The sequence below is a fragment of the Sturnira hondurensis genome, unplaced genomic scaffold (assembly GCF_014824575.4).
Source record: "Sturnira hondurensis isolate 20B ecotype Veracruz unplaced genomic scaffold, ASM1482457v3 Scaffold0010128, whole genome shotgun sequence".
NCBI lineage: Eukaryota > Metazoa > Chordata > Mammalia > Chiroptera > Phyllostomidae > Sturnira > Sturnira hondurensis.
In genome coordinates, this window is record NW_028082759.1 from 15,901,181 (window position 1) to 15,926,628 (window position 25,448).

At 41.0% G+C, this 25,448-nt stretch overlaps 1 protein-coding gene across 1 annotated transcript; it reads right to left on the reverse strand.

Moving 5' to 3' along the window:
- Positions 1-734: 734 nt before the first annotated feature.
- USP38 (ubiquitin specific peptidase 38) lies at positions 735-25,448 on the reverse strand. The gene is made up of 10 exons (XM_037058470.1): positions 24,259-25,448; positions 22,359-22,494; positions 19,495-19,624; positions 17,713-17,814; positions 13,604-13,762; positions 11,074-11,267; positions 8,268-8,361; positions 7,489-7,595; positions 4,845-6,201; positions 735-1,948 (listed from the first exon to the last, which is right to left on the reverse strand). Exons 1-10 carry the CDS (start codon positions 24,938-24,940, stop codon positions 1,787-1,789), a joined length of 3,123 nt encoding a protein of 1,040 aa, XP_036914365.1. The 5' UTR covers positions 24,941-25,448; the 3' UTR covers positions 735-1,786.

Genomic DNA, 25,448 nt, shown 5'->3' on the forward strand with positions numbered 1-25,448 from the left:
AAATCCTTAAATAACTTGATATTCATAGACAAAACTGTGTATATAGGTCTAATTGATTTATGGAAGTTTCTAGAAGCAGCTGAACTCAACATCAATCCGAGTATTAAATGACTTTACCAATTTCAGGAAATGCTAAGACTGATACAATCTGATTAGAAATCATCGAAGCTACGGATCACACAGGGTAGCTTAGAAATTAGCTAAGCTAAAATTGGAACAAGAGGACACCCACAGGAAAGGAAGTGTGATAAAAATTCTCCTGGTTCATTCACTTACACAGGAAAGCTCGTTTGATTCTGCAAAGAATTTCCGGTTACTAGCTAATCCAGTCAGTTCTCTGGGTGACTGGAAACAGGTCAGAGCGGGGCGTAGTGGGACGCAGGTGAGGACCGCGGCTTCATACCACTCCCACTCCCACTAAAAGCTTGGGAAAAAGATAAACCCCAAATCACCGAAGACCACTCTTTCCTTAACCTGTTTTCAGAATAAACGAGACCGATCTTGAGAACAGTGTACAGCCGTGCAGAGCTGAACCCTTACGGAAAGGGGGCAATGGGACTGCTCTGGAAGGCTGCATCGTCAAGACTCAGGCGGACCGGCTTGTTTCCGTTTCCGGCAAAAGCAAGCGTGGGATGGTAGAATCTGACACTTTATCACTTTTCGGAAATGATGAAATGGAAACAATGGTGCAAAACCTCAAACAAAAAAAGAAAACCCAAATATACAACTCTAAATATGCGTGATCAATGTTTAATATTTTGAGGAATAAGTAACAAAATCAAAAAAGATTTTTTTACTTGACTACATTCATTTCCTCTGAATTCTTCTAAGAGTTAAAAACAAACTATCACACACTGATTTAGAACCATTAGATTTTACTTCAGGAAAATCTAATACCTTTCAAAAAGTTATAATTTTAAGGTTAGCACAAAAAATTACTTCCTAACATTTCATTTTAAAAAAGCTTTCCCGCAGCCAAAGACCCCGTTTTTGAATTACAGTACTGCAAGGCACATACAGAACCCCTCCTTCAGACACACAGAAGACACACTCCCTGAAATAGAACTTCAAAATTCTTCAACGATTAGAAATACTACAAAGTTAGCAATTTTCAGGTAAAAATGTTGCTCCTCTGGGATCATGCACCTTTCTTAAAAATCGGTTCAGCACGAATGTATAAATAATCCCTTTAAAAACATCTGTCCGCGAAGTGCAGACGCAGCGATGCCGAGGGGAGCACTGCGCGAGCCCGGACAGGACTCCGGCCGACGGGCCTGTGTCACTGCCTCCAGCGGAGACCGCGTCGCCTCTAGTGTTTTCAGAGATCTGAGTGTGACCATGGGGTAGCTACACGGGGAGTAAAGGGTTTTCTTTTTAAACAATATTTCCTTCACCTCTGACATAATTCTTTTATAAAGGATGCTAAATGAGTTCTATTTTTTCATTCAGTAAAACTGAGGATAGAAGCCTTTAAATGCCTCTCTACGAAATGCAATGCAGCTTAATTAGGGACCAGGTACATACTTTCCTCAGAAAATTTTTTGGTCGAGCATGTCTAACCACAAAAGCAAATGAAATTTTGAGAGGTAGATTTTTTTTTTCCATGATGAATTTTGTTAGTAAATGTATGGTCAAGAGAATAAAAACAAGCACTGAGTGTGTTTTCTTAAAGTATAAGGGTCTAATGAAAAGAAAAATAAAAGATATGATTCTTACTACAGTCTGACATTTTAACAGTCATAGTACGGGATGGTTTGTGACCAGTGCATTTTGGACTCTCGCAGGATCAAAACACGAGTCTGCTGACAGTATTGAATCCGCCTCCACCCCCTCCGCCCGTCGGGCCGCAGCTTCCGGGAGGGTCGTTGTCATCGAACCCGTTTGGCCGAAACGAGCAGGAGGCAGATGCAGCTTGCAGTGCCCGGGCTCGAGCATTCAACTCTTGTTCCTAAAATTAAAATTAATTGTAACAAAATTAAAATGCTGAATACAGTGGATGGGTGTTATCTACGTACATATTTTAAAGCTGCCTGAATCCTTAGTAACATCCTTCACATCGGAGTCACTTTACAAACACTGACTGCACTGACCCTTTCCAGCTCTAAGCACAGAATCGCGGTGGAGCAAACGAGGTGGAGGACCAGGAGCTCGGCGGAAGTCTCCGGAACGCCAGAGCCTCAAGGCTGTCTGTTTCTCATCACACTTTCCACAAGAGGAACCCGAAGCCCACAGTCCCAAAATCCCTCTGCATAACATTACAGTTCTTGCTACACTTATCAACCCATAAAAGAATGGACTCCGTCTCTGAATACAGAGGATGCAGAGTTCAGAGGTTACGACAACGGACTGCCCGCCTACTCTGTGACAAGTGAGGCTCTTCTGGAAGTGGGTGATTCCAGTAAAGGATGCAATAATGACAGAGGCTGGATTTTTCTTCCCTTTCCTAATAACATGACTAAGTAAAAGTAAACATCGCAAAACACTACTGAGGAAAATGGAGCCTATCTTCTTGCTGTAATACTTAAAAGTTGTCTCTATCAGACCATTAAAAATTTTACCAGGAATCATATTCACTTACGTGCTCCAGACACACATTAGGTGCTCAATAAATATTAATGACCTCAGGTTAGATAGAACACTATTAGGCTCTTAGCTGCAAAAGGAGAAAAAGTGAATAAATTCTGGCAAATTCATTTGGCAAATTATAAACCTGGGTTCTAAAAACTGGCATAACCCCTGGCTGGTGTAGCTCAGTGGATTGAGCCAGGCCTGCGAATCAGAGGATCGAGGTTCGATTCCCAGTCAGGGCACATGCCTGGGTTGTAGGCCAGTTCCCAGCGGGGGATGCAAGAAAGACAACCATACATTCATAATTCTCTCCCTCTCCTTCCCTTCCCCTCTTAAATAAATAAAATCTTTAAAAAAATAAAATAAAAATTGGCATAAACTCCTTGGAAAAATACATAAAATATTCTCCCAATTTTCTGGGAAAGGGTCTGTAAGTCTCAAATGGGGTCACTTCAACCAGGTCCAGAAGCCACTGCGGCAGCATTGGCCTTAACCTGGTAGGCATGATTCCCCTGAAGAGCTTTCAGAGTACAGTCACCATCAGCAACAAAAATTGTACTATATTCTATTTTTTAAGCTAAAAATCCACTTACTTTGCTCCATCTGTAAGGTAATATTATTATATAATTTCTAACTAGATTTTTTGTTAGAAATTGAATAGTTAAATATTAGTTAAAATTAAGATGTTAGTTAACTATTACATAAAATTAGTTTTAATTTCGTGATATCTCTTTTGCTTTACATGACTGGCCGAGCTGAGGTGTGAGATGAAATTTAGAACTGCACAATCCTGAAAAACCGCATAACAGTACCTAACACTTCTCCTTTTACAGGGACAATAAAACCGTAACGAATGGGGCACCACACTCGAGTGCTATACGGCCAGGAGGTGATGGGGTACCCGGCAAGACAGAGGGAATCAGCGCTACGGGGCAGTACAAGTAGTTGCTGCGGTTAGAGAGCCGGCTGGCACTCCCACCCCAGAACTGGAGCAGTTTCTCAACTTCTCAAAATCCACGTCTCTCCTCTGGTAATTTCACCCAATCTCTGATATAGGGCTACTCTGCATATTTCCAAAACCTCAAGATCGCATTGGTCATAATCACCTTATTCACATTATAGTGAATTTCTATTTCAGCCTGCCCTCGTACCCTTGCTCGGCCTCTGTGACGTTTAAGAATCATGACGTTTATCATCCAGTGCTTGTCTGCTGCCCGGCACGGGTGCGGCTGCGCACCTTCCACCCCTGGATCACAGGCCTTCTGACTGGGCGTGGGAGCCTTTGTGAGTCAGTTCTAACAAATCCTGTTTCTACTTTTTTTCTGTATTGTTTTTGTCACTCTCTAGTACACTGCCACACTCCTCTAAAAATTTGTCACATACCATCATTTGACTATTTTATAATACAGTATGTTTCAAAACTTTTGAGAAAAATTCCCTCTAAAAGTCAGTGGAATCAATACTATAGTGGTCCCTTCCTTCTCGTACACTGTCTGTATCTTTTAGTAGTTTGGGGACTTTTAAGCAAAAATTTTAGAAACTTTTGGATTTAGCTGGTTAACATACCTACAATTTCACTTGTAATTTACTGTTGGTCCTTTATATCAACAGGAACTTCACAGGTTTCAAAGAAAAATATTTTGAGCAAGATCTTTATTAACTTGAAAGTATTAAAAATCACTAACTCCTTACAAAAAGTGTATTTATAAGTCAATTCAGCTTATATAAAATATTTTCCCATGAAAGGTTTTATTTACAAACTGTCTTCTTGGTTTTACGTTCAGATCCTTAAATAATATGAACATGCTTTCTTTACATGTTCTGCCTTTAGTTTCTTTATCTTATCCACCTGATGTCAGTAAACAGCCCTCAAAATACTCACACAAACATCTCGAAGGAATAAACACCAAATTTAGCAGTTGTTTTCCCAGGTAGGTGGGACTGAAGAGAGAGGGAAGGTACTTCCATTTTATTAACTTTCTACATTTCTGTGTGGAGTGACTTTATAATAACCCCGTATTTTATAATTGAAAACAAGTTTTCTCTACCGCACCTAGCTATGACTTTTCATAACTCATCCCATTAGAAAGTCAGAGAGTTTAGTTATATAGGTTGAGCCCATTTCACATAAGCCCAGTTTCAAATTTCAGAATTACTACTCCATAAATTCCTTGAAGATGTGTTAGCTGGATTTCAGAATTAGGATGCTCATTTCACCAACTATCAATTGTTCATAAATATTTTCCACAAATGAGGAAGTTGTATTTCCACCTTACCTGTAAATACAGTATATTGTCTTTTGTAATAGCGTCCATAAGTTCTTTCTGGAGAGGCGGGTCTCCATTCACCCAGAGTCCACTGCTTGAATTATCACCCCTTAGAGCATCAGTGCCGTTCTGTTTTCTGTACAAAAGCACGTAAGCCGTGTCCTTCGGGAATCTACTCGTAATTTTCTGGACTGACTGAAATGAAGTAAACGTCACTCTGCTGTCGTTAAATAAAAACCACTCTTTGGACACTTCCTCATTTTCCAAGCCCTGTCCTGTCACTGCACTGGGACTTTCCAGTAAATGACTCTGGGAGGGGGCCACCGCGCGGGCCTCGGGGCGGCGGCACAGCTGGTTGGAGGGCTCTGCACCGGTGACGCTCCTGGCGTAGGAGTAGTAATGCCCGCTCTCAGAGGACACGCCGGAGTGCACCACGACCGAACTCAGCAGGTAGGGCACCCGCCTGGGGCAGCGCTCCTCCTCGGTCCCAGAAGGCTTTAACTTCTTAGCTAGGTTTTCACTAATGTCAGTGAAGTCCACGTCTACAGACCAACTTTCTGACAGCGAAGAGAAAGAAGTAGTTCTTTTGACTGGCAACTCCAAAACCAGTGGCAGTGACACGTTGTCTAGGATTTTTCTTCTCACATGATACTTCTGATCATAAGAAAATCGCAGGAGAGTGAGGATAAGGTACTCGGGCTCCTCCGTGATTTGCATAGTTTTCTCGGCGTTCTGCAGAGAGGCACAGCTTTCACAATAATACTGGTTGTCTCCAGTGAGAATCTCTGGAGCCAAAAAATAATTTAGTAAGTCAGTTACTGAAGGCGTGGCTTCACCCCCCAGTTTCTGAGGTACGTCTTTATTAACAAAATTCTTGCTAGATTCACTCGGGACAGAAGTGTTTGCAGCACAGCAAAACCCATCAGGAGCGCTGCCTGCCATTCTCTCACTCAGGGCCGAGTCGCAGACGAAGGCCGCCGTCACTGGACCATAAGCGCCTGGCTCTTCCGCAGGCCCAGATGCACAGGCTCCCGTGGGACCCCCGTCCTGTGTACTGGGCGATGAGGCCGGGTCTTGAAAAGACAAGTTGTCCACAGAAGAGGAAGGACAAAAGGCAAGTGAAAGATCTGTAAAGGCTTCCACTTTCTGGGAGGTGCTCCTGCAGTTCAAACAACATATGTGAGTCCGCAGTTTCCCCCCAAACATTGTTTCTATCAGAGTCTTCTCACCATCGCTTGTGTAAGGGGCCTGTGTCAGAGCTGCGGCCTGAGCGGCCACTGGCTGCAGAGAAGGTTCAGTGCACCCCAGGCTTTCAGGGAGCGGGCGTGAGGCCTGGGCTTTCAAGACCTTCTCTTCTTCGTGGAGCCTGCAGGAGAGGGTGTCATTACACAGCTGCTTCGGGGAAGTTTAAGTGTCACTTCTATTTTATCAAATATAAGGCTTAACTTAAACACCGAGTTTCTCTTCTTTTAATCAAGATGAATATTAAACACTTTGAGAACCTAGATTAGAAGAGAAGCTATGGGCTATTACTACCCTCTATTTCATTACACTGCTGTCTTACAGCACTTGTTATGTTACAGTTAATGTGCTTATTACCTGTCTTGTACATCTTTGCCTGCTTGGCACAAAGCCACCATCTAACCTGTCCTTAGCTGAGTGGATGAAAGGTTGTACAGGGGAAGCTCCACTAACTTTACTGGTCCTTCATGTAACAGAAGGGAGGCAAAGGCAGGAAGATACAAGAAGACAATAGGTTTTATTCACTGAATGGTAAGGAGACGATGAGATGCACCAAAGCCACCCAGTACGAGCCGGCCTGCAGAAACAGCCACGGCACCTGTGGGTCTCAGGGCCGTTTGCACTCTCACCTGAGAGCTTTCACCCACATGGCTACTATGCCTACCAACATTTACTGTGTTCAAAACTGAGAGTAAAGTAAAACACATATTTAAAGACAACTACACACTTATTGCTTGTTCATATAAATAACATTTTAAATGAAAAATAGTTGTAAAGGCTTCCACCTCCTTTGGTGAGAAGAATGGCATTGTCTTACATTTTGCACATATTTCAAGTACTTGGCTTAACAGAAGACAGCCGGGTCCTCCTATCTGCTCTGCATTCAATGTCATGTGATTGGTGTTTGGATAAAACACATCTGGGCTCAACCACATACACACAGATACACAACCAGGAAAGGAAAGACCCCGAAAGTGTTTGGGGAACCCGTAAGGGGTCCTTGTGCCACACTTTGAGAGCTGGTCTAAAGTAAGGGAAAATAAACCAAATTCATAATAAGAGCACACAATAAATGCAAGGTATGTTAAAGATTAACACTTGAAATATATCTTTAAAGCTAAAAACAGCCTTGGCTAGTGTAGCTCAGTGGATTGAGTGTGAGCCTGCGAACCACACGATCATGGTTCGATTCCCAGTCAGGGCACATGCCTGGGTTGCAGGCCAGTTCGTTCCCAGCAGGGGACTCATGAGAGGCAACCACACATTGATGTTTCTCTCCTTCTCTCCTTCCCTTCCCCTCTAAAGATAAATAAATAAATCTTTAAAAAAAAAGGCTAAAAACAATATTGTGTAGACACGATCTGTTCTGAAAGAACGCGACTCCGACCCTAGCGCTGCAAGCCCCGTGTACCTGTCCAGCAGAAACCTGAGGTACTCGGAGCAGTCCTGCTGTGACCGGGGCGTGAACCAGGGGGGTCTCGAGGCCTCGAAGAAGATCCGCGGTGCGTATGCTTCTCTCTTTCGATGTCGGTAGAGACAGTACAAGGAAACGATTTACACACCATGAACCAAAGAACTGGAATCTTAATATATGTTTAGTCAAGATGACTTAAAATTACATTGTGCTTAACCTTTACTATAAGCTGTCAAACACGAAGGCAGATAAATCAGTTACAAATACAGTTCGAAAAACTTCAGTCATAACTTCTCATTGTGCAGATGAGGATTAAGATCCAGAGAGACTATGGGACTTGCCCAAGGGCGCACAGCTAAATTAGTGACAGGAGATGACTTCAGAGCCCAGGTCTAACCCTGAACACAATGCTCGAGACATCCTCCCCCAGGCCGGTTGTGTGGTGGGGTCCACAGGATTATTTTAACTGTTCATTACAGTGACAATTGGTCTATTTAGTATCTATAAACAATCAGATTCTCTCTGTAAGATTAGAACAATAGGTCAGCAAGAATGGAAAGTAGGAGGAAGAAATACAAACTTAGTGCACATCCTGACTTTAGGCAGTATCTCTGTAGCATTTCTAAGTGGGTTTGTTGTTCTGGGTGAGATACATGTTAGTTCATCAGTTAAAAAGGGCTTACGAAGTTTGGGATAATGTGAACTTTAAAGAATATTATATTAACAAGCATATTATATATATTCACACATATAATGCTACATACACTTACACTCACCTGTGTATGAGCCAAAAAGGCAAAAAGATGCTGTAATTTTTTCATTAACGAATTGCACCCATTTAGATTTAAAGATAATACTTGTCTCCTAAAACTGAAAGAGAATAAAATATGATTTTGTAAAAATGTGTACACACACATGCATTTTAAAAGCTAAAAGGAAGTTAGTTCCAGAACTTATCCTCAGAGCACAACCTTGCTGGCCCTTCACCTGGCAAAGCCGCCCCTGCAGCGTGGGGGGAGGGAGGGAGAACGACGGCTCGTGAACCCTGGCTGCAAGGCCTGGGAACGGCCTGCACACCGCCACGCGCCTTTCCTCTGTTCTGGGTCATCGAGTAGAAATGGATTAAACTGTTGATTAGTAACCTAAATTTACATTTGGGTTACTAATTAATAGTTTAAATTCTTTCGAATTTGCATGAAGTAAGGAGACCCTGTCATTAAAGCAGACTATGAAGTTAGAGTGACTTAAGGACTGCGTTACATAAGGAACACTTGGGTGTCCACGTGGAAAAAAATGGAGTTAGATACGGTTTACATCCTCACAAATGCCAGCTGGGGTGATAAGCTAAATGAAAAACACAGAACTACTCAATTATTTAAAAAAGAAAAAAGGAAAATTTTGAGAGGGAAATCTTTCTAAAATTCAAATTTCTGCTATTTCTCATTCACTCTAAATGAAAAATAGCAAATCTGATTACATAAAATAAAAAATTGCAAATAAAACACTGCAAATCTGAACTGCACAGACTGGAAGAAATTGAAATCACTATGAAAAAGAAAAAAGACCCAATAGAAAGGTGCACAGAGGAAAGAATAGATTATACATAAAAGAAACATAAATGAACAATATCAGCAAAAAAATAGAGAGGAAAAACTCTGTAATGGTCAGCAAAATGCAAATCAAAAGACAGCTTCCCCCAGACTAGCAAAAATTTCAAAGACCGCTAAACTTTAAGGGCCGCTAAAGGGATGAGGTCAGAGGTACGACCAGGTGTTAGGACACAAGTTCAAGTACTGTAGCCTCTCTGGAGAGCACCTGGCCTGTCCGAGTCAAAGAACACACTCTATAAGCACACGGGCGGAGAGAGCTTCGTTACGAGCAAAACGAGCTAATACTCATCACCAGGAGTAAGGTTAAATAAATTACAGCGGACCTTGTACTGAGAAAGACAGAGGTCTGTCACTGCCCTAACATGGGGATGTTTCTCCACACAAATCATTAAAAGATAAAATAAAATCAAATAGCTAGAAAATATGTAAGTAGGATTCTCTGTAAATATTTTTTAATTGCATTGTTTTTGTATTAGACAAAATCTTGTAGCTACAAAAAAAGATCTGGAGCAATGCACACAAAACAAATTATCTTTGGGAATGGAAATGTCTGATTTTTTTTTATTAAAAAATTTATTTTATATACTTTTAAATTCAATTTTTTAAAAACCATGAAGGATTTACACGTTTCCAAAGAAGTAAAACCTGCTGCTGGCCTCCTCTGACACACTGTCATTGGACTGTTTGGTACGCGAGCCCCGAGAACTGCTGCGGCCCATCAGAACCGACTGGCCCGAGTGAACCGACTGCGTCCCTGCTCCCTCCAGCCCCTGCAGGGTGGGCCTGGTATCACTCGCGTCTAAGCGTAGACATTTTCTTAAAAACAAACAACAAACCCAAATACAAACAACCCCCCAAAACAAAAGAAAACACTAAACCAAACAAAAAACACCTCAGTGTTGACAGTACACAGAGTGGGGAAAACAGTTCATATATGACTTGAATTCCTGGTTTTTTAGTATTCCTCAGCTGGGTAAACTCTGCCTTTAGGAGATTTTAGTAGACAATTATTTTTGCATACAGTGTAATTTGATTTTCTGATGACTGGGATGCGCAGTGTACATGGCATATATAGTAGGTTTATAGCTGTTCATATGGAAATAATATAATAATTAATAAATAATAATACAAGAGTAAACTGTGTTTCGGTGCTCAAAACTGTAAATCTGCTTTAGCCAGACCCTGTATTTGGGGGTCAGGAAATAAAATAAAACCGACTCTTTATCTTTTAGTTTATGGTTCCTCTAAGAAGACAGAAAAACTCACAAAGACTCGGAACTCAACTTGTGAGCCTCTTTAGTCAAGTCTATTGGTATTGAAGAGAAAAAGCCAACCGTGTGTTTGGCTTCAGGACAGTCTACTTTTACAGACAGCATTCACATGCTAACGACCTCTGATTCCTATTTGCTTGGCTGTAAAAGAAAATGAATTTAAAGTAAATCTGTAAGGCAAAGGAACATGCCTATTTTTACATTTGTTTAGTATCAACCAACTTGGGGTGGGAAGCAGAGCGGAACTTTCTTTGGCAACACAAAGAAGTTACTGATCTGATAAACTGCAAATTATCTCAAGCAGAAAAAAACCAAATGGGACCCCCTCCAAAAGTCATACAGGTGTAAAAAAATACACTGCCTTACAGGATAATAACAGGCCACTAACTGAGAACACCAACTCTTTGGCATAAAAAATCAATCCCTCAATTGAGTTACACTAATAAATACCACGAGTAATTCACAAGATTCCAAATATATAATATATACATAAAAGCAGAATTTATGTAAGTTAATATTTTAGTAGTTCCTGAGCACTAAAAGCAATTTCTTTTCTGAATATAAGACAATTATATGAAAATATTAATATCTGTGCCATTTATAAGCAATAATATGAAGTCAATCTTTCCATTATACATTTCACCAGCATGCATCATTTCCACAGTTAAAAGGAAAATACAAAGGTTCACATGTCAACTTACTCGGTGGCCATAAACAATGCTTGTATAACACTGTTCATATAACACGTGTTTCCAAGGTTAATAAGACCAGTTTTCCCAGTTTCAGATTTTCCAGAAAGTCTAGACAAGCAAGACGCCAGAGCGTTGGATTGAGAAGTCCAGGCACTTTGACTGAGAATCAATTTAATCTTCTCTTCACTGGGCTTAGGGAAGTCCTGCAGACCACAAAGAAGAAAGTTTTAAAATATGAACTGTTTTGTTATTAGGTTAATTAACACCATAAAGAGAATCTTTCCGCTGATACTGTATTTTGCAGTGTGTAATGCGCACCCACATTTTTGGCCCAAACTTTCAGGAAAAAAATCTTTCTACTTTTTTAAACTCAATTATTTACTTATTTATATTTAGATATTTGTTTTTTGTATTATAAAGGAATTTTAGCGTTTATTTTTAAACATTTTATGGTACAAGAAATTTTATGTAACAAATAATTATAAAACCACAAGAACAGATACAAGGTACCGTATTTTGCTGTGTATAATGCTCATCCACATTTTAGTGCTGATTCCCAAGTACAATTCTCATTATACGTGGGAATCAGTACACCCCATGTATAATGCGCATCTTGGTCACCAACAAATCAAATTACATGATATGCAACAATAATCGTCTCCTACAATATACTGAAATCTCCTAAAGGTAGAGTTTATCAAGCTGAGGCATACTAAAAAAACAGGAATTCAAGTCATATTTGAACTATTTGTATTTCCTATTTTCCTGCAAAATGTTTTAAAAACTTTTGGGATCAGAGTAAACCGCAGCGCTATTCAAAGGCCGTAGAATAAGGACTTCAATTCACCTCCTTTTCATTCACTACTAATATTTAGCCAGTATTAACCCTTATAAATAAAATCTCAAAGCAATCGGGGGTGAAAAATGAAAGCATATAAGCACAACGACCTCTGACTTTGAGAGATAAAACTCAATCTCATGTTTAACCATTCTGAAAATTATTACAAAATGAGATTCTTCTTGTTCTGTGATATATGAGATAAAATGTTTAGAGTAAGTGATTTCAACTATGACTAGAGCACTGGAGAGTAAGTACAGCTGGGAAAACCATGAAGGCTCTTTTGGACTGCTAGTATCGTCTGGTACTAACTGGCACCTTGGAAGGCAATTTCTGAAGGAATTCTAATCTGATGTTTGTTGTTGTTGTGGACGGCTATTCGAAAGTGCTTTCCTGAGTTCAGAGCAAGATCCTTGCTTCTTCTGAACCTATTTCAGTCAATACACGAAAAGCACGAAAGAATAGCAATCAATTAACAACAGCACCACCTTCCACCTACGGACACAGTGACATCACGGGGCGAGACTAACATGGCTGTTAACAGCTCCTACATGTGAGACATTTGCTTCTGCACGCATCACAGGTCATGCCAATGGTATGCGCTAATTGTTGAACAGCGCTGTGTTTGGGGCTCAACTAATATCATTTAATCTAGCTAAGTACACACAGTACAGAGAAAATGTTTTTATTCATTTCAGATACAGAAGTAAAGAAAATGAGACCTTATGTTGTTTCAAACCTCAAAAATGAGTGCTATTAATAGAACTAGTGTAGGATGACTCTGGTTAAGTCTGGCTGAGGCAAGCCCCCCGTTTTTTGCTGCACTCTGATCGTGCAGTGAGTTCCCTAAACGCAAAGCGTGCTTATCGTGACCCATTCGTCCAGACAAACAGCAGCAGTGCCTTTTGGATCCCACTTGTACACAAACTTACAAAACAATGTAAGTTCATGAATAAGTCAATTAGGATTCTCTGAAATATGGACATTCATGAACAGTTCATAGCTAAAATGGAATAAAAAAACAGCAAAGAAACCAAAGTCAAATATTTTATTAAACTGTCTTTCCTTGCCCTGGCTGGTGTAGCTCAATGGATTGAGCGCGGGCCTGCGAACCACACAATCGCGGTTCGATTCCCGGTCAGGGCACATGCCTGGGTTGCGGGCCAGTTCCCAGCGGGGGACACATGAGAGGCAACCATACATTGATGTTTCTCTCCTTCTCTCCTTCCCTTCCCCTCTAAAGATAAATAAATAAATAAATAAATCTTAAAAAAAAAAACAACAAACAAACAAAAAAACAACAACAAACAAACAAAAAAACTGTCTTTCCTTGATTCTAAGGTGCATCTTACACCTTTGAACACTTCTGATATTGCGCTGCACTGATGTAGGCAAACACTTACTGTAGCGTTTCTTTAACAAAGTTCCTCAAAAGCTCTTAGAAATGTAAAGACATGCCATATACTTGATGGTACTTTAGCGTTGAAGATGGTTATTAATTTAGATTAGTTATAGCATATAAGAAGGAGATTGCCCACTAAATATTAATGAACCCTGATTTCAACTGCATTTTTCAAAAATAAAAAGCGTTAATACCATTAAGCAGTAAAGTGAGTGGCTGGTTACGGGAACGTGTCACCACATTGCTCTCTCACATCATGTGCTGCAGACCGACAGAGAGCGGTACAGCTATTCTCATACCTTTACTGCTTCCAGAATGGGCTCGTAAAGATCTGGAAATCCAGAATAATGATACATCATACAGTGTATCAATTCCGTTAACTGCACCAAGAAGGCCGTACTGGAAGGCAGACCATCACTTCTCAAGGAGTGAACCAAGTTAACTACATGAGGAACAATCTGAAGAGAAAAGAAGACAAACATGCAAGTTATAGAAATTGGCAACAAATTCTCTAGCTTGCAAATAAAATCCAGTTGTTACACAATCAGCAAATACCTTTCTATTTGTTTAGCCACAGGCTTTTTCTAAAAAAAAATCTGAGAAGTAAAAAATGTTTTTACATCAAGGAAAATCTAGTTTTCAAAGTTACATGATTGCAATTCCACGTAAGATCCCTCTTTCCATCCTTATTCTCCATCTAACACAAACTAAGGCACAAAATAGGAGCCTTAAGTCTCTGCATTCTAAAAAATGCCTTCCACTGGAAAATGTGAGGGCTATTATATTACCAGACTGTTCAACAGGAACAAACTTGTGAAAGGTGAACCTAGAATTAGCTTAAGAGCTCCATCTAGTGTGACTTTTAGATTTTTCACTTGAAAGAATTATACATACTTTGCACATTAAAGTTTACCTCAAAAAAAAAATCTTCAAAATACCTTATGCACGTAACCAAAATTATAGCTCAGTGTACAGGAATTCCTGTTTTTCAGATAAGCATAGGGATAATGTCTTATGTTAGCTAGCATGGTTATTCTTACAAAATGACATCCATTCCCCACTCTAAAAACACAGGGAGAAGACACTATTATTTTAAAGGAACTGGGATTAAAAATAAGAGGGACATCTAAAATACTTATTGCTCATAAACATGCAGAAACTGTTAGTGTTATAAGCACAATAATGTCCTATCCTTATAAAATTAGACTAAAAAGTCAATATAGAACCAGTCACATATTTAAGAGTTGATTAAAAAATAAAACTACTTTGCAGAAATGGCTCATTCCCTTAGTACAGTGCTATACTTGTTCTGACTAATTATTAATCATTGGGTTGGCCAAAAAGTCTGTGTGTTTTTTTCTGTAAAATAAAGATACATTTTTCATTTTCACCCATAACTTTATTGATTTGGATATTTTGGGTGTGCTGGCGATCTTCTGCGTTGTAGAATGTTGGTCGTTCTCAATCAATGTCTCGATTTGATCCCTATCGATCTACACTGGTCTCCCTGACCATGGGACACCGTCCAGTGAGAGATCTCCAGCATGAAACTTCGCAAACCACTTTTGACACGTTCAACCAGTCACTGAATAAATCTTTTTTTGTATCTCAGTTGCACTTTTAGCCTTTCTTGAAATAAAAAAGCATATATATGCTGAAAATGTTGTGTATTTTCTTCCATCTTTAATATTAAAATGGCTACACCAAAATTCACCAATTTTGATAAGTTTTTAAAAAAATACATGCTGATATGACAGCTGTCACAACACAATCTAGCAAAATTGTTTTAAATGAAGTTAAAGATAATGAAGCACTTACTATAGCCTTCTTATGGAAAAAAAACCCACAAACTTTTTGGCCAACCCAATATAACCTGATACTATACATTCACACTTCACATGTAACAGCATCTTATATTTCATGTGTAGAACCTTTTTTTGGTTGCTAACTAGTGATTAAAGTGAAGCTATAGCTCTATGGTCTTATCATCAAACAGCATCAACAACGATTATAGTAATATCCTAATCAACGCCCTTTCCTTCCCTAAAAAGAAAAACCATATTCTTACATTAACACCACTGTTTTCTTTCTGCTCTGTCTGGTTTACAATTATGCTTGAAGTCTTAAATCACATTTCAGCTTTTGTACTACCTTCTCTAATCTTTGTCAAAGGTATCCATCTATCCGAGCATGAAACCACCAGTGCCTAACGAGTTCGTTCTACTCCTACCACTTCTTCACTTCTAAGCAAATCTGAATTTCTATCAGCATATCTATCAGATATTGTCTAGCTAAAGTAGTCAGAAATCAAAAATTTTTTTCTTAATTTATTTTGTTTCCTCAGAAGTGAAGGGGGGAGAAAAAGGTGTGAAGAGGAGAAAAGCATTTAAAAAATGACTATGTAATTTACAGTTCCAAATCTTTCAAAAGCTTTTCTAGTGTAAATTTGGCCTTTGTAACCAGGCAATACAGTTGTCTACTCTACATCCTCTGTAGTCAAAACTCTCAATGACACAGAGAAGACTCAGTTCCTCACCGGCCCACAGATCCACGTACATCAAAGCAAGCTGTTACCCTCTAAATGCTTGAAAGTTGATTTTTTAAAAGTGAACAAATATAAATACAGAGATTGGTCAAAAGTAGGTTTACAGTTGTACTTATGGAAAATAATACAGTAATCAATCAATAATAATCTAAGAATAAACTGTTTCGAGTACTCACAACTGTAAACCTACTTAGCTTACCCCTGTATTTGTTGACATTATTGTAATACTCATTAAAGTTGCTATTTGAGAAAATGCATATACATTTATTTAGCTAGAATCTTTGATATTTTTACTTCTGTTTAAATTTTTTCCCACTTGTAAAAAGCATATGAAAAGCAACTTGGTCCATAATAACATACATAACATTAATCTTGGTTTGCTCTAAAATACCCTTAAACATACAATACAACGAACAGTGTGATCCTGATGACTCCAGGTTACTGCTCATAGTCCAGAACTCCTGAGTCCTTTGCTGAGTTATTTAGAGCTGCAGGTGACGGAACTACCACATGACCCTCTACTAGACGCCCAAGTTAATTTTAACTCAGTAACAGGTCAGACCACACCCAGTGTGTGGATTTGATTTCATATTTACTTACTTCAATAAGCCAAATATTTCAAAGGAAACCATTTGTTATCTCAATTGCCCCCATCCCCCGCCCCAGAGACATTAAGGAATTTGCTCCATGTGAAAAGCAATAATCCTTCGAATGGATGATAAAGTTATGTTAGGGACTCTACTTCTCGGAAATTTTGAAAGTAAACCCGTTCTCAAATGGTGCATGTGACTGTGCCTGAAGACAGGGACAAGTAATTGATCACTTTTTCCCTTGGGGGACTTTGCTGGTGCACTTGCTGCTAGCTCCAGTTTGAGTTCTGTCTGTCTTAACAGACACAAGGTCACTGACCGATGATCAAGCGCAACAACTGGGGCATCTGCTGCAGAAATCGCGCATCCTGAGCGACATCTCTGTGTAAAAGGTAGCCATGTGTCAGTAAGGCTTACTTACTACAAGGCCTGCGAATTTCCCTTCCGTGGAAACGAGGCACTGAAGAGCCTATGTCAGTATATGGTTCTCTGAGACTAGTTGTATTTCTAGCTAATAATCAATCACTGGAACCCTATACTTCTTTGTCAGTCTCCTTTGAATTTGTTTGTGGTGGGTCAGGGCTCCTAAGAGTTTCACCTCGTGGACACACCGATAATGAGTTTCTCGTCCCTAAAACTGAGGAGCAGACCCTGGAGGAGGTGAGTAGTCAGATAAAGCACTGCTTTCCTGTTAGGCCCTCCACGAACGGACAGGTTCCCAAAATAACTTTCTTCATTTCCCACCTGCAATAACTGATAATCAAAGTATTAAAACGATTAAAAAGCAGTGATGGAGCTGGTTAAAAGTGGTGGTGTTTGCATGTATTTTAAAGGAGGAGCCAACAGAATCTGCAGGACGTGGACTGAGAGAGCGTGAAGAGCCCCGACTCCAGGGCGGACGTTCTGATGCCTTTGGAATTCTGCAGTAGTCAGTGGTTTTCAACCATTTTATTCCTCTACGCCGTTCACACATGCGACAGACAACTATGAGGGGCAATGACACGCGTCATCTCCTGCATGACATCTCATGCAGCACAGTAACTTTAAACTGCTTGTTGTGGTGACAAGCGGAGTGCTTTTGGTGAGATCCAAAACATTCTCAAAATACATTCTTTTGAGGGAAATCCCACCAGCTCACATTTCTAAGAAATCACAAAGCTACATGTAATACTTAGCCTCAGAACTAACCCGCAGTCTTTTCACTGTATGCAGATGTGACTCAATGTTAAACTAACATTTTAAGACAACGTAGAAAGCGTGCGTCGTAACTCACCAAGTGGAACGCCTCTGGAGAGTGCTGAAAACTGAGCAGTGTGTGCGAGAGGACTGCCAGAGCACCAGGCCGCACAAGAGGGAACCAAAGTCGATTAAAAACCTTCAAAACAGTAAGACACGCACCTATAGAGTTTGTAAGGAAACCATGAACCCAACCAGTGGGTATTTTCCTAGGGCCCAAAATTATTTACTCGAATACCCCCTTCCCTCTATCATAACACATGTTATTAAACTTTGGGAGACGGAAACAGTTGGGAAATGATACAACAGAGATCAAGGGAACATAATGGCCCAGCCAACCCTTAAACTTTCTGATCAAGTGAAAATCTGTCAAATCACGTTTACAGACAATAAATCCCTGGTCCATTATTCATTCAGTTCACTCGGCAAATATTTATTGAGCACCTGCTACTGCTTAGCTCTGTTCTAGGCACTGGGGATACAACAGTGGATCAAAAAAAAAAATCTCACAGGGCTTGACGTTGAGCACAGGGAGAGACAGGACAGAGAAACATGGAGACAGGTGCTGCGAAGACGGGGCACAGTGAGTAGGAAACACTGGGCCACCAAGGGGCACCTTAGAAATGCCTCACGAAAAAGGCGGTGTCTGATTATAAAACTGGAAGGAAATGAGAGTAAGCCTGATAACCACCGAGGAGAAGAGCGGGACAAGCAGGGCAAAGGCCTAGTACCACAGGTCCCGAGGCCTCCGCCCGGTACGCTGGAGAGCCAGCAAGGAGGGTACGGCATGGGAAGCACAGAGCCTGAGGCACTGACAGGGGCGCTGGGTGAGAGAAGCAGCCGTGGGCCAGGTCACGTAGGACCTGTGTGACCCCTGTCTGAGACCATGGGCAGGAGCGGGGAGGCCACAGCCATCACAGCAAGGGCTGATGATGCCTTCAGACCAGGTGATGTAGCTGTTAGAAGTGGTAGCATTGGGGGTGTTTTTTAAAGGTGGAATCAATAGGATTTGTAGGCTACGGGCTGAGAGGGAATGGAAAGAGACAGGGGTAGCTCCAAGATGCTTGGCCTGAGCAAGTAGAAGGATTGAGCAACCACTTGAGACAGAGAAGACCAGGCCTGGGAGGGAAAAATCAAGAATTTTTTCAACTGTGGATATGATGAATTTGAGATCCAAGTATAGACAACTGGATATATGAATATGGAGGTCCTGGAAGAATACTGGACTAGAAATGTAAACCTGGCAACCATTAAGTTAGAGATGTACTCAGGTATATCTTACAGATGTATGGGTGGGCACAGAAGTAGACCGAAGACGAAACTTGAAGGTGCTCTGAACTTAGATCCACCACAAGAGACTGAGAAGCCCGTGAACTAGGACAGAAACCAGGAGAGTTCTATAAGGTCCTGGAAACTAAGTGAGGAGAGTGTTTCAAGAGGGAGGGACCAGCTGTGTCAAACGCTGCAGGCAGGTCAAATGAGAGGGGCCAGGAAGTAGCTCCCGGGTTGGCAACAGTGGACAGCCCCGGTGTCAGAGACAGTCTGGGCAGAGTGATCTTAATAAAAGCCTTATTAGATGGACTCAAGGGGTAATGGAGAAACAATTTTCATATCAGAGATTTGAAAACAGCAAAATGATTTTGGTTACCTATATTTGAAAACCGTTTTCAAGTCTACAGCCTATTCAAATTTATTATCCAAAACAAAATCAAACAAGAACATACTCAAAATCAAATGTTTTTAAAGGGGACAACCCAAAGATAAAAAGACTGGTTCTATAAGTTCATACACTCTAATCAATTTGTAAACTCCTGCTTACCAGTTCTATTTTCAGTAAAGTCACATCTATCAAAATAGTAAACTTCTGGACCGCTGCCAGCCCTTTCAGGAGTGCGATCACCCACGTATCCACGTGCTGGGCCAGCGGCCAGGACAACCAGTCGATCATTCTGCAAGTTGAAGACAGACAAAGCCATCAGTGGGTTACACTACAGTGTAGCATAAACTACTTCTTTCTATAAATAAAATGCAAAACAAAACATGCAACTTGGAAATCTTGACATTAAAACTGGAAATAGTATAAAAGGCCACAAAATAGATTTAATCTTAAAGTGTGGAGAATAAAATCAACTTTCCCTCTTAGTTGGCAACTTAAGGGCTAGTTCAGGCTTCAGTTTTATTTGTTCCAATGTCCTAAAAATTGGGAAATTTCATATAAAAAATTGGATTTCAGGCTTCTTTACCATACCTCATGTCTACACAATCTCCTGACCACCTTAAAGAAAATTCAAATCAGAAGTAGCACAAATTAGAAGCCATAAATACGAGTGTCTGTAATATAATAGGTACTATGTTAAGTGCTGAAGATGTAATAGAGTAAGCTACGGCTTCTGCTCTCAAATTGGTAAGAAAAGCTAGGAAAGTTGTCAGCAGCCACACAATTAGCACATAGGAGGACCAGTGTCTGAACTAAGCCCTGCTGGTGTACGAGGCAATGCTTTTGTCTACACTTTAATTACACTCCCACCCTGCTCCAATCTGATTGAACTCGCACATGCCCAGACCCTGCCAGACAGGCAGTGAACCTGAGGTCTTTCTATGGTTCACTACAGTAATCGTACCCACCACGTACTGACTGCTATGTAAATTTTAAGGACCCTTAACCCTAACATACTGATTTAATTTCTTACTGTTTTAACCAAAGTTGTAATTTACATTCTTTGTGTCCTCCATTGGACCATGAGCTTAAGAGCAGTGATCTTTTTTCCTGTGGTTTTTAGTTTTTAATCGTTGATCTCTGGATCCCCAGCACTCAGCACAGTGCTTGGCATTGAGGACGGCTCAAATTTATTGAATAAATGATAACATTTCTTTCCATAGCTAAAAAACTCCCCCAAATCCCCACCTGCCCCCAAATAACCACCCAAAATAAAAAAACAAACAACTTGAAAATCTTAAAAAAAAACCTGGTAACATTATGGAAGACCACAAAATTGATTTAAACTTAATCGGTGAACAAATCCAATTTTCACTTTTAGATGACAGCTTAAGGGCTAGTTCCAGCCTTTAGCTGTATTTGTTCCAGTGTTTGAAAAATTGAGGAATTTCACATAAAAACCTGGATTTCAGCCTTCTTTCGAGAAGTCACATCAATAATACTTAACTTGAATTTCCTTACGGCAACAAGAAAGTTGGAGTTGAGGATCAGCTTTCTTTATTAGGAGGTGGTTGTGTACCTATTCCCCACTATTTCAGTTGTGCCTGGCCTATTTAATATTATTTATCTGGTCCTGGTACAGTATTTGCATTTCTGTGTATTACTGAAAAAATGACAGTAAATTTTTAAGTATTATGTATGGGGAGGTATGGAGTATTGGGAAGTAAAAGTTAGGAGTATGGTAAAAATACACATGCTACTCTTTTCAACTACATTTGTAATATAATAATAGTTACTTTAGGATTACATAATAGCATCATTCAGCTAAATTGCAAAGGCAATACAGAAATTGGATCACAACTTCCCATAGAAACAAATAAATAAAAATTATCTTCAAAATATAGTTTAAAAACAGAATAAAATCAGAAGTTGGATACCACGGCTATCCTGAAAACACTGAAAAATTAAGACCAGGAATGCCAAATGCCAAGGAGTAGAACTTGCATTTGACTTGGTAACTGGTAAAAGTCACTGCAGTTTCTGGATCAGAAGGGAAAAATGAGTAGACCAGGCTGACATGGAGAAGAGAGATAGGTCACTGCTAGCAAAAAAACCCAAGAAGACTCTGTTGCAATGTTATGGCATGAAACAAAAATATTAGCTATTATTACCTAGGCAATAAAGGTGATAGACCAACTGTTTTCTAATTTCACTTTCGCTTGTGAAACCTGTAATTCTCTGAATCTTCCTATTTTACGTAGAGGTCAACATAATTTATGAGGCACCCATCTCAGAAAGAGAGAGATTTTAGTGCTGTGCAGTCACACGGATAAAGGAGCGTCACTGCTGAACAGGACATGGAAGGGGTTTCATGAGGAAAGAAGGAGGAGATAAAAATATTTTTCTTAAAAGTATGAACAATGAGGACTTTACATAAAGAATTGGAACTAAACCACATACAAATAAGAATAGATAAAACCATAATAATAAAGGGAGAAGTAAATGAAAAGAGATAATATGAAAAAGATCCTAACAGTATAGTGTCATTGGAGTAGCTATGTAATAATAAAATACAGAAGAAAACAAATATAATGAAGAAAATTTTAAGCAGACAAATGCTACCAGTGTATTACTCAAAGCTCCTGATTGAAAGAGAAAGTAAAAGTATGTACTTAAGCAGAAAAAAAAATACCCCAGAGAGAAGAAATAGGTAGCAAGAAACAATGAGCAAAGAAAATACATTGATAATCCAACCAACTCATGGTTGTAAAATAGGTATAAGTGAATGTATGCTTTTGGAAATTGAAAAAGCTGAAATAAACATGGATTTGTGAATTACTGGGATGCCTGTCGGGCCGGTAGTAAAGTAAGCAATTCTTTCCAATTAATTTGGAGAACCTTTATATATTTGATTCCATGATTTCAACTTCAAACATTTCTCTTTGAGTTTTCATTACCGACAAAACACAACAAAGTGTCTCCCCCTCCCAACGCACGGTTACACCTGCAGTGTCACGGAGAAGTACCTGCAAAGGGCTTGGGTCATACTCGCGTCTTTGACATTTGGATCCGTGGTAAGGCTCCTGATGAGAACTGTAATCATCTGAAGAGGAATATGCTGCACAAGGCTTGCCAATGCTACAGAGGGTTCAAACGATGCATCTATTTTTTTAATTAAAAGAAAAAGAGACATTGGCAAGAAGGTTCAAGTGAAATACTGAGAGAATACAATGACCAAAAAACTGAATATGGAATTGAAGCAAAGGTGTCACGGAGGCAGTGTTGCGCTCCACCTCACCGTGGGCACTCTAACACGAGAGGAATGTTACAGCAGAGATTAAGAATGAAGAGCAGTGGTTGCTCATTTACAGACAGAACTCCTGCAATGTAAGAACTATTGTTCAGTATCGCCACATTTAGTCTACAAGTTACTTTACTTCTTTGCATTCTTTAATGTTAAGTTATTGCCATGCTAAAACATTCACTTATAGAGCAGAAATGCAAGGCATTTAAATTCCCACGTCAGATCTCCCAAAGTAACTTACAGTTATTAATTATAGTAGTCTTTAAATTGTTTTCATTTTATTGAGACAAAAAGTCTAAGAGACTTTTATAAGTCTCTTAAAGGAAATTAAGGTGAATTTTTTAAAAAGATTTTACTGATTTATTTTTAGAGAGCGGGGAAAGGAGGGAAAGAGAGAGAAACATCTATTAGTTGCCTCTCACATGCCCCCTTCTGGGGACCTGGCCTGCAACCCAGACATGTGCCCTGACTGGGAATTGAACCAGTGATGTTTCAGTTCACAGGCTGGTGCTCAATCCACTGAGCCACACCAGCCAAGGTGAATTTTGAGGGGACTTTGCTTAAATCATACAAAAAGTAAGCAAATCCAAGGTGACCATCTTTATTGCTACGGGTGAAAAGTTCTGGAGAAATGTAACACTGGCAATACAAGAAAGATTTCAATTAAAAAAAAACCCAACTTACATACTTAAAATACATAGTTGGTAATTCCTTCATAAATGTACCTAATTCATCAGAAAGCATGGAGCTTGTTAAAACTGCTATTATTTCTGGTTCTCAAGATAAAGGAAGACCACTTCCTTCTCAAGTTCAGTCTCCAACAATAACCGGAGAAAACGGCCGTACCAAGCAGACAGGCAATGAACATGGTTCTGGATCTACTGTTTCACAACTCACAGAGCTGGAAGCTCCTAGTTCAAACAAAGAATGTGAATGGACAGGTAACTTCCTGGGTGACAAGGCATTTTTCTGGCTAAACGTCACTTGACCGCTCCCTGCTTTCTAAGGATGCAGCTGTCCGGCCATAACCCAGGTGAAAAAAACCCTCTTTAGGTCCTCACGGTCTTTCCCTTCCCTCCTTCTAGCTGCAGCCTCTTTCACCGACACAACTGCAGACTGAAAATGCCATAATCAGAAACTACATGCATAACTGGGATAAGCCAGGAAATAAAACAAACTGCACAGTCCATACACGAAAAAATGGGAAAAATAAAAAAACAGGAAAAACTCATGATAACACAATGACAGGGTTACACTACAATAATAATATGGTAAACATTATTACGCTGCATTAGTCACTAATAAGTAGAAGCTTTATATAGCAGCTGTCACCCTCAAAGCATTCCATAACTTGAGCAGAGGCTGGTTAATTAAGCAACTTCTTTAGTGCCAAAGCTCTTAGCCCTCAATGTTCTCAACCTTTAAAATAAAAACACGGCCTGTTTTTTAAAGTGGAAGCGACAGCCTGAACGACAGGGTAGTGGGTGGGGATAAAATTTGGGATGAGGTTCTAAGACGTGCTCTCCATTAATATTTTTAGGGTAGGAAAGCAAACATGGGGTGTATGTGGCAGACAGGCTGAATTTCCAAGAAAGATTTTTTTTGAATATAACGATCCTTACCTGTAGAAGAAATGCTTGCAAAAATTTCTTGCAGGGATGGCAGCAGAGTGGAGGGCTCGGCCTTCCAGATGTTCTGAAGCAAGTTACTCACTTTTGTCACCTGAGAGACATACTCCCGCAGCTCTTTCTCCTGGGTGGACTGGCACTGGAAGTGGCCTATCGTTCGAACTAGCTGTTGACAGAAAGTAATGGACAGTTTCCCCTTGGGGATGCATTGCACGAAGTCGGTCAGGAGGTCGCTCAGTCGGGCACACAGCTGAGGCTCCGGCCTCTCACACACCATCCGCAGCACCTCCACCTGCAGGAGGCTGAAGAGGTCCAGCACCGAAGGGCAGCTCATGATGAGCTTCAGGCCGTTGTGAATGTAGTCCAGGATGGCTACGTCCTTCCTGTCCAGCGAGTGGTAGCCCTGCTGAAGGAGGCCCAGCACGAACGTCTTGTTGAAGAAGGACTCGAATTCGGGCCGGTGGTACCGTGCGTAGGCCTCCAGCACCTGGTGCCCCACCTGCCGCTGAAAGTGGTCCTGGCCCTCCAAGATGAGCCGGGTGGTCAGGTCAAACATGGCCTCGCACTGCGCCTCGTCCAGCCAATGCTCAGCCGACTCCACCACCTTCCGCACAATCACCCGCTTTAGGGACAGCGGGTGGGAAGAACTCACCAGGCCCTCTAAAATTTTGTCCATTGTCGCCAGGCTGCAAAGCCAGAAGGTAGGGAGCGGGCGGAGACAGCCCCGAGGTGGGGCAGCAGGGCCCCGGGGCGGAGGTGAACTTGGAGCGCAGCAGCAGCGGGATCGACCACCGCCACCGCCGCCTCAGCAGCCACATTTATCGGGCAGGGGGACCCATCCAAGCCCGGGCGGGAGTCGGAGTAGGCAGGCTCGGGGCGCGTCAGAACCGGCACCGCCCGCAGCGGGCCTAAGGAGCCGGAGGCCCGCAGTCTGCCGCCGTCCCGAGCCCGGGGTCCTTCTCAGCATCAGCACGGAGGCGCCAGCGGAGGTCCCCCGGCAGCGGCCGGCGCTTAGGGTCCGGGGTTGCGAGGCGGCAGGTGGAGGAAGCGCGTGTCCGCGTCGCGGGACAGGTGTGGGTGTCCGAGCTCCAGGAGATCTTGAGATGAAATGGGCCCCGGTTTGAGCCTGGAGCCGCTGTCACTGAGGGTGCCTGATCAGCCGGGGAGAGGTGAACACCCTTGAC

What these genes read in the sequence shown, in the direction of transcription:
- USP38 (XM_037058470.1), bottom strand. Translation starts at nt 24,940, where the DNA reads ATGGACAAAATTTTAGAGGGCCTGGTGAGTTCTTCCCACCCGCTGTCC. An exon ending in CTCCAGAGGCGTTCCACTTG is followed by an intron (nt 13,763 to 17,712) that starts GTGAGTTACGAC and finishes TTTTCTCTTCAG; the next exon opens with ATTGTTCCTCATGTAGTTAA. An exon ending in ACAATATACTGTATTTACAG is followed by an intron (nt 1,949 to 4,844) that starts GTAAGGTGGAAA and finishes TTTTAATTTTAG; the next exon opens with GAACAAGAGTTGAATGCTCG.